This window comes from Sceloporus undulatus, chromosome 6 (assembly GCF_019175285.1).
Source record: "Sceloporus undulatus isolate JIND9_A2432 ecotype Alabama chromosome 6, SceUnd_v1.1, whole genome shotgun sequence".
In the NCBI taxonomy this organism is placed as follows: domain Eukaryota; kingdom Metazoa; phylum Chordata; class Lepidosauria; order Squamata; family Phrynosomatidae; genus Sceloporus; species Sceloporus undulatus.
In genome coordinates this window covers 78,309,998-78,320,168 of record NC_056527.1, presented here as the reverse complement: position 1 = coordinate 78,320,168, position 10,171 = coordinate 78,309,998, and the positions used below count along the sequence as shown (strand labels likewise).

General features: G+C 39.1%; 1 protein-coding gene across 1 annotated transcript in view; it reads right to left on the bottom strand.

Moving 5' to 3' along the window:
* The window catches only part of YTHDC1 (YTH domain containing 1), a 31,343-nt gene that overhangs the window by 2,021 nt on the left and 19,151 nt on the right, over positions 1-10,171 (bottom strand). Inside the window, exons 8-14 of the mRNA XM_042473604.1 lie at positions 10,064-10,168; positions 8,973-9,139; positions 6,626-6,708; positions 5,173-5,209; positions 5,050-5,089; positions 4,899-4,961; positions 46-180 (exon numbers count right to left, since the gene is read on the bottom strand). Of these exons, the coding sequence (XP_042329538.1) occupies positions 46-180; positions 4,899-4,961; positions 5,050-5,089; positions 5,173-5,209; positions 6,626-6,708; positions 8,973-9,139; positions 10,064-10,168 (630 nt within the window). The remainder of the gene's footprint in view (positions 1-45; positions 181-4,898; positions 4,962-5,049; positions 5,090-5,172; positions 5,210-6,625; positions 6,709-8,972; positions 9,140-10,063; positions 10,169-10,171) is intronic.

The following is a 10,171-nucleotide window of genomic DNA, read 5'->3' as shown; positions in this document are numbered from 1 at the left end:
TATCAATACTTATTACTAATAAAAAGCCACTCAAGACACACTTACCACTCGCTTATCTCGATATCGTGCATCGTGTGGTATGGGATGGTGCCCTGAGTAAGGAGGGTGAGCTTGTGGCGGAGGAGCGTGGTGCTGGTAATAAGGGTGATGGGGAGGCTGTTCCATACCTGGGTAGGGAGGCTGAAAAGAAACACCAGTCTGTTATTCCAATAGTTTTCCACCTTGAGGTTATCAGTGCGGAAAACAAATTCAGTATCCAACTGCTATTGCAATTAATGAAGTGCTTCAAAGCTAACACTTCACTGAAATGAGGAAATGTTCTTTCAAGTTCAAAGTGATTAAAACTTTTATCAAATCCACACACGGATTCCACATTTTCACAAATGAATGCAGAAAGAGGCTGTGGTGATTTACAATATTTTGTTACTAAGAGTGCATCCATATGGACAGGTCCTAGCGTAACAAAAAGTTATTGTGCCGTTTTTTTTCTGCCCCCACCCACCCCATGGATTTTCTATAGTAAGGGGAAAAGATGGAGGTGGTGGGAAATACTGTACAGGAAAGTTACAAGCAGAAGAAATTATTGTCAAGATGCCCTTTATTCTGTTAAGGCAAAGGTATAAGAGCCTCCTCTGAAAGTACCCACAATTCATATAGGTACACAGACACCACACACACTACACACACACACAATCTCTTCATGTTCAAGAAAAAACATACCTTTGGAAGAATTAAACTGGTAGTGAGGACATTCACTTGGCAATCGGTGCCTAAGCTCTACAAAGTAAAATAAAAGGCTGCCAGAATGCTAGGCAGAATGTTTCTTAATGGGGTCAGGACTGTTGTAATATATAGACAATCTTCTCTGCAATGATCCAGCCCATGAAAATATGAATACATTTGATCTGAAGTGATTGCTTTGAAAGTCAAAATGGAGGGAAATTGGAAGTGTAAGGGGAGCCTATTCAGTTGGAGCCAAACCATTTTCTCTTTTGCAGTAAAATATTTGAGAAGTATTCTTAAAACATTATTACATCCCTGTCATTCTGTTGCAAATCTCATGTATCCAAGACTTGAAGGTTACACTGTTGACAAGAGGAGTACACAGCATTCAAGTGGATTACCAGATAAGCAACTCACTTAGGAAGTATCAAATTGTATTTGGATGTTGTTAGAATACTTTGAAATATTGCAGAATACAGAACATCTTGAATTCACTGGTAATCCTCTAACCATACTTTGTCTCAAGATGACAACAAGGCTTCTGTAGAACTCAGCCTTAAGACTCTGTTGCAGTTCACCTACAGTGGTGCCTTGGGTTACGAAATTAATTCGTTCCGCCATTCCTTTCGTAACCCGAAAATTTCGTAACCCGAAACACTTTTCCGTTAGCACTGGAAAGCCTATAGCTGCACTTTGCAGCATTTGAATTTCACGCCGAAATGAATTTCGTAACCCGAAAAATATTTCGTAACCCGAAACAGTTTTTGCCAATCCAACTTTTTCGTATCCCGGAAATTTCGTAACCCGATCATTTCGTATCCCGAGGCACCACTGTATTTTCAGATTCCTCTTTCTACCTAACTAAATCTCAGTACAACTTCAAATATGAAACTGGATACTATTTTACAGCATATGTGACAAATATGTGTCCAATTGAATTTATCATGATTTATTTTGTGTTTTCTCCTAAAATCATTTCTCGTTTCTGAACGACTGGGATTAATTATAATTTTAGATGTCCCCAGAGACATTTTCCCATTTGATCTGGAATGGAAGATTCCAATTCCATAATCACAAAATGTTATTAGAGAGGTTTACAGTTCCCAAGAAACAAGACCCCCCTCCCCACACAAATGGAATTCTTAATCAATTCTAAGGATCCAGAATATTATATGCCCTGAAAGCAACATATGTGTATGTGTGTGTGTGGTTGGTTTTTTAATGTCAAGGTATTTAAAAACTGCAATCCTATATTTACCTAAGAAAAGGCTCCTTTGACATCAGTGGAACTGACTTCTGAATAGATACATATAGAACTGCACTGTCAATAATATAAATATATTGAACAATATATGTCTACGCTCTAGGTTCTACACTACAGGAAGAGCATTATATTGTATTGGCTCAGTCGGCCCTCCGTATCCACAGGGGATCCGTTTTGGAGCCCCACCAGGGATATCAAAATCCCAAGAGGATAAAGTTCCATTGTCCACAATGGAGGTGTGTGGACGCGGTCACACCACCCTTAGGGACAACAGAAATCAATGGTGGCATGGCCGCATGCACACATTGCCACTGGGGCAATGGGGGCTGTCCCTACTAGCAGCATGACCACATCATGCACTGCCACTGGGGACGTGGGCTTGCCGTTTGCGGATGCTTGACTCCACAGATAGCAAGTCCATGTATACTGAGGGCTGACTATATTTATACCCTGCTTTTCCCCCCAAGTTGGGACTCAGGTTGGATGGTGCCCTCTAGATGTCTGATTTCAACTCAAAAAAACTCCAGCAATCCTGAACAATAGCAAAGATGACAGAGGCTGTTATCTGATGGGCACCATGTTGTCTATGTTGCTCTACTCAAAACATGTCACATTTTAAAATCGATAGTAAGACTGGATATACAATGCACCTATGTCATATGTGGGCTTGGCATATGCAGACACAAGGTCACGTGGACGGCAAGTCTCGGGCTTCTTAATGGTGCACACGCCACCATTAAAATAAATGGGAGTTGAGGTCTCATGGTACTTCCCTTATGCAGGTGTGTGTGTGTGTGTCTGTGTATGGAATGGATCCCTCACGTAAAACAAGGGTCCACTGAATTTCCATTTTCTCTCAAATTTGTCCCCTTCCTCTGTATAAATTTCCAAATATTTCATATTTCTAATATTCTGTATTATTTTTCTACTCTTCGGTCATAAACTTCCAGATATTTTAAATTTCTATCACACCATGTCTGAGACCCAATTGCTAGGTTGAGGTGAAATGCTAAAAAGGAAACTGAACAGCCGAGTTTTATATTCAAGGCTAAGATGCTATGTCACACCTTGCAATTTATCTGCTTGGGGAATATTTTACCATAAAACTAGAGATCAGCTTATAAAAATAGCCATGAAGTGATTCCCTTTCTCAGAAGACCCAGATAAAAACACATCATGGCCATAATCCTGCACTGAAACATGTAGTTATGAGACATAGGTATATTAGGCTCTCCTCTATCACCCCCCCTTTTCTTAACCACAGCCCTCCAAACCTGGCCATTCTCTGGGAAGTGGAGAACAGAGTGAATAACAGACAAGCTCCAGCTATTTTCTTACAAACAGTGACAGCCATCTGCAGAGACTTCTGGGGGTCCTCTGGAAGTCACTGCGGATGATGCCACTGCGCTGTATTCTGGATGCTTGTCTACTGCTCTCCATTGGCCAGGAAACAGATAGGTTCAGTGTATGTGCATGTGCTGCAGATGATAATATATGGGTCTTGGTTGTTGCATGGTAAGTACAGACTTCTGACCAATAAAATGAGTTGTGATGGTGTAAATTCTACTTATGCCAGCCCAACTTCTCTCCACATGCCAGTGGGTAGAAATATAAGCCAACTTGTGCTGTAGGAATGCTGTGTAACCAAAGCTGTGCATACCTCCCTCCTCTTCAGATTAATTTCAGGCTTGGTGCATACTTGCAAATATAGCAAAGACAGCCAATACATAATATACATCTTACGCTACAGATAGACATATGGAAAGACTATAAAACAAAAATCTTTAATACTTAGAACCACAAATTATTGTAAAAATATGGTATTATTACTATAACAATGTGGTATCTTACACTGCTATTTGTTTGGGATTTGAGCATTATTAATCTGCTGGCAATAATATAATGAAATTGTTCTAAATTTTAAAGCAAAACAGGAATATCAGATGGCAGAGTTCAGTTGCAATTTGGAATATCCTTGTCAGGAGAGCCATTATTTTTCTTTTAAAAAAAGAAATCACTGGAGAACTGGGAGTAGAGGTGACTAAATTAGGTATTTTTTTTTAAAGAAGCGATTACCCCATTTAAGTCCTGGATACCTACTGTGTAGCTACTGCTATTCTTTGTTTCTGCACTTAAATTGGAGGCAATCCCATGCCATCATTTTTCTAATGTGGCTTCTAGTCTGTTGCCTTCTTTGCATATTAATCTCCCAGTGCTCTCCGCAGGTGAAAGCCAGTTTCACTTTAGCATTCTGCTTGACACTGCTTCTCAAATTCTTATCTTGACTTCAAATACGCCAAGATACTTTCTAAATACAGCATACAGACTCTTTGCTGTCTGGATCTAGCTTAAATACTCAAGGATGTTCATAAAAAAACACAGTGGGAAATATAACACCGCTGCTGTAGCAGAAAATTCCTTAGAAAAAGAAAAAGCTGCCACTTCTGGAAGCTTCCAGGAGCAGTAGCTTCTTACTTGGACAGGTTTTTTTTCCTAAGGTTCTTGGTGATAGCTGTAGCAACCCCCCCCTCCCTTTTCCTGGGGGGGAAAAAGCCTAAAATAAGAATAAATGCTGTCATTTATGATCTTCTGCATATTAAAAAATTGCTGTTGCTTTTGGCACAGCCTGCAGCTGGAGCAGGGTGATAAAAATGTGCTTCTCAAAACTCCCCCACCTGAAATCCTATTGATTTTATTAGGAAAGCACTGCCTGATGAGCCTTATTTGCACTGGTTCTTTAAACTCAGCCCTTTTATACCCATTAACTTATAATGCAGAAAAGTGACAAAACCAGGAAGCATTTTAAAAAAATGATGAAAAAAACTGCCACCTACAACATGTCTACAATAATAGTGTGATTGCACTTAAGGCAAAATAAATAAATAAAAAGACATAAAACAAAAATACAAACCATTCCTTGCCAGGGTGGTGGTGGTCCCATGTTGTGGAATTCTCTCACATAATCATTGTAGGACTAAAAAAGAGAAATGGACAGCAATTAAGAAAATAGGTAAGTTTGAAAGCATGTGTTGGTGTAAAAAAAATGAAGGGCACAGGCTTACCCCATTTAAAAAGACATCTCTTCGGACTCCTGAAAATCGTCTGTTGAGAAAAAGAGTTGTTAAATTAAGAACTAATATTAAGCAATCGTTGCATAAAATGAGTAATATTAGAACACCTCTTACCTGTCTGCATCTTGGTATCTGGGATCCTTTAAATACCCTGTTTAAAACCAAGCAGCATTATATAATATTCACAACTTAATAGAAACATAAACAATCATTAGCTTCTTAGGCATACTATGGTCTCAGTAAAGACCCATAAAGAATTGTCATTTGGCAAAAAACAACAGCGATTTTAAACTTTTTACAAAAATGTACTTTAAATTACCCTAATAAAGCAGATTTCAATAATGATGTTGGAACTACAGTGGTACCTCGGGATACGAAATACCCAGGTTACGAAATTTTCGGGATACGAAAAAATCCCATAGGGAATTATTGTTTCGGGTTACGAATGTTTTTTCGGGTTACGAAAAAAAATTTGGTGCTTTTTCCGGCTTTTTCGCACGGAATCGCGGCTTTTCCCCATTAGCGCCTATGGCAATTCGGCTTACGAAGGCTTTTCGGGTTACGAAAGCGGCCGCGTTACGAATTAATTTCGTAACCCGAGGCACCACTGTACTATAAAATACAGACTGGGTCACCATCCAAAGTAACTATGTAATACTATGGCATATGCAATTAAACCAAGGGCCGTATAATACATGAAGCTGTAGATACAGCAGGCACGCTGTATATGATTCAACCGCCCACAGGCCACCACATCCCATATTATTCAATGGTAGCACATAAATGTGGACACATATATTGCTAGTCACTGAATATTATGAGGCATGACTGTCCACATTTCCCCCCATCTGTGGAGTCCCCCAGAACCAAACCCCCACAGATGTTAAGGGTCTATTGTATAATCAAGTTTAAACTGAACATTTGAACTGAGTAATTTTATGTCAGATTTAGCAACAATGCAAACCCAGTAGGGACTTTTTGAATACACTGCAATACCATAAGAAGACACACATATATAGTCAGATAAAATACACAGGGCAAATTATAATGCCTTACAAGCTGTACTGGGCACCTTGATCCCTTAGATGTCCCATTAAATGTATCTCACATATAATATCCTTGGTCATTTTTGTGGTTGCCCTCTACAAATGAATGCAACATTTTTTCAAGAAAGCAAAGATTCCAGAGGCATGCTTATTTTGTAGAAGGTACACATTCCCAGTGTGCCATGATTTAAGATCAAACTAGAAAAAAGGGGATGAAACCTCATGGCTTTCAGTTGTGAAGAACCTCACTACTAATTTTTGGTGAACCACAGCAGGTTTCTGGTGGTGGTGGTGAGGGATTAACCTCAGACTCATTCAGGTTTTCCACCCTTGCATTAAATTCTAACATTAAAAATTAGTTCTATAATCAGAGTCCTGCAGATCCCCTACCTACCCTTATATCTTTTTCTTACCTTTCACATTCCTACATGAACTCAAGATTCTGCTATCACAAAAATGTGGGTGTATGTGTGTTTGTATGTGTGTGGGTGTATATATAGAGATATAAATAAGATATTAACCTGGTCTTTGGTGAAATTCAGGGGGATAATCAATTCTTGGTTTCTTTCTGCTGTTATGAATATCATAATCTTCTGGTCGACGCCTACATAAATTAGACAATAATTAAACAATTGTTTGGAACAACCTTCACAAAGAAAACAGAAGGAACAGGGACTGCTCCATAGTGACTTTCTCGGACAGGTGTATTTGAGACTCTGTATGAGCTTCACAAAGATCTGCCCCAATCCCTTCTGGTTTCAACATATACAGCGGATATTCTTAACTGGCATTTTATGGTTGTGAAGAACCTTGGATTCTTAACATGGAGCCTGCTCCAACCATACTTCTTGCAGTCCAAGCGTATGCATATCTGTTTGCAAATTGCACTGACCTCTTCGAGACTTATTCACAAGTGTGAACAGAAACTGAACCCAACACAAATTTAAACCTACTTGTAATTCACAAAACTACTACACTGAAGTTCATCCTACAAGAATAAAGCCAAACAATTGCGTAAACAGCATCTTTCAAAACAGTTCTGAACCTATGAGAAAATGTCTTACCTGGATTGTAAAAACTGTCTCACAAGTAGTCCTGTCCCTTTCTACACACTGGATTAATAACCAAAGAGGGGTGAAATCCATACAAAATAGCATCTTTCTCTTTTTCCATACACAATAACATACGTTTGGACCTTAAAATTCAATATTCATGTCACTAGCTGAAACTCTGATGTTTGTCTTTCAAAATGGTGATTCTAGGTTGTCCTGTAAAGATGGGTTTGTTTTTTGCTCACTATCAGCAACTTAATTATCCCCTCTAAATACATCATCATAGATGCCAGTTTTGACAAAAGGAAAATAATACAGCGTAAAGGCGATTATTCCACCCACCTCCCCCACTATCATTAAAATCTACCGTATTACCATTTTTAAAAAGCAGGTATCACATGTGAACAAATAAAGCAACCGTATGTACAGCAAAAGTAGATTTAGAAAATAAAAGCTGGTGTAAAGAATAAACATACCGCTTTCTTGTAGTTTGAGTGTGCACTTACGACCGGTATAATATATGATAGTAACAGTTCATATAGTAGTCCAACTACTGACTTTAAGCTGAAAGCCACATACATAAATGGAGGCCCTGGCAGGCTTGAGAAGGTGTGATGGTGTTATAATGTATAGTTTGCAGTCCATTGCAAAACCTTCACTTGTAAATACTTTATTGCACTGGAAACCTCTCAGGCTTAACTTCAAAAGCCATCTTGGTGCTCAGTCCTTTTATGCCCAAAGAAAGGGGGGTGCTGCCAGGATTCCTCCTACCTACAGGTTACAGTGTCCTTTAAGAGCAAGGATAGGGGACTCGTTGTATATCTGTACCTACCACAGGATGTTTCCACAACAGGAAACTTTAACCAAAAGGTTTCAGCCCAAACCACACAGTCTGTAGTAGAAAAGCTTTAGATTTATCAAAGCAAAGTGGCTACACAGGGGCCAGGGAAACGTGATGGACAGAAGGGCTTATATCAGTCCTTTGCAAAAACTTCTCCAATTCTGTAACCAGGTTTACCCCTCTTTTCTGGGGAATGTTGGTGAGTTCATACAGCAGTGATCAATAACCATGGCGATCCTCTAAAACCACTTTTTAAGTCCACAGGTGCTGCCAGCATCTGGAATGGTTGTGGACACAGACACAGCAACAGCCATTCTTTCTGGATTGTTGCCGGGTCTCCGAGGACTACTTCCTCCCCCTTTGGAGAGAACCTATGGCTTCCAGAAGCTCAGCAAGATGTAAGAGAATATTTGGTAATGGGCTTAACCACAGCACGGTGATATAATTTGAAACAGTCCCAAACAAGCTCTTCTTGAACAGCAAAATAATATAAATATTTTATCCTCAAAATGAGGCGGTCATCTTCTGCAAAATTACAAGTGATCCTGATAAAAGTCCCATATTTGACAAGGCTTATCCAGAGATATACCTGAAAGAAAAGGCTTTTACAAGATATTAACACATTTTGGAACACACAGACTTGCTCTTCTCCACCTAGCCTGCTCATGATGAATCCGCTTACCTATATTAACAGATCTGTGTGATCTGTGCCAAAATCTAGTCTAAACTAGACTTACAAGAAATTATTTTCTGCATAAGCAAATGGTCCCCATTTTCCTCTTGAAAGTGACAAACAGGGGGAGAGGGGACAGTGTGAAATCCTCAATGAAGCCACAAACCCGTCCATGCAGCTTGATGTGAGGATTTTCTCTTTTCTTGATTGCAGGGAAAGCTTTTTTTTTGTGATGAATCACATTCCTCCATCATGTTATTCTCACACATGTGCCTATTATCAGTCCAAAGAACGTTTCTAACCTTCCCACATCTCGGAGTGGCTCTCGACGGGATGGTCGTCCTCTTGACCGAGGCTGAGAATGCATTCTTCTCTTGTGTCGCATTTTATGAATGAGTTGATACAAGTCAATACTTTCATCAGGAGGGAATAGGAGACAAAGCTGGGTTCCACATTCAACCTCAATTTCCTGGAACAGTTAAACACCAATTTCATATGATCAAAGAAGAACACTTGAAATTTAGCGGCCAATCAGATGGACACAAGTAAGTATATGATTAAATATTTTTACAGTAAGGCATTAAATTATTGGAAATTAAGCAAAACATAATACTTCAGTACATTAGCAGAAAGAGCAACTTCTAGATACATGTGATTTGTTTTAAAAGGAAAGAGTATAGTAACACCTACCTTCAACAACATGTGAAGCCTGGAATATGCAGATCAAAAGCTCACTGGCACACATAAATAGTAGATTAGGAAGATGTATATTTTGCTTATCTGGGGACATTTGAAGACTATGATGGAACAAGGAAGGTGTAACTTTATCTTACTAACTATTGTACAGCTACATCTACAGCCTTCCAAACAACTTTATGGCTATTTGTCAAAGAACACAAAACTCATACTGTAAACATCTGTGCATGATGAAATTAAGTCATGAGCTTATGTGAGCTGTTTCTTTCTTTCTTACATCTTGCAGTTTGTAAAACAACAGAGCAGCTCTTATGTAGTTCTACTTTATAATTCTACTTGGCTGTTATCTGTTAACTACTCCTGTTCTTTTATCCTCCCCTTCTGCTACTTCACTGCATGTGGGAAAGAAGTCTCCATTTTTCACACAACGTGACATCTGTACACTGCAATGACTAGAGAGCTAATATACTGGAATGGCGATTCCTCTAGTTTCATAACAACTTCTTGGCAGGAAGCAACATATTTTTAAGGGACTGACAACACTTTCACCAATGTTTTAACAGAAGATACTCTTTATCAAAAAGACTTCTCTCAAGGTGGACAGACAGCTGTGCCTACCTTTCAGAACAAAGTTATTCAGAACTTTTTAATCGCTGGAGTTAATATACTTAAGCAGAATTAAAGACAACTGACAAACCTGTCCATCACGTCCAATCTTTACTGGCTTATGTTCATTCCAAGGATTGGTCAGGTGAGCAGTCTTTGTGAATGGCAATTCACGCCTAAATGTATAAGTGACATGTAA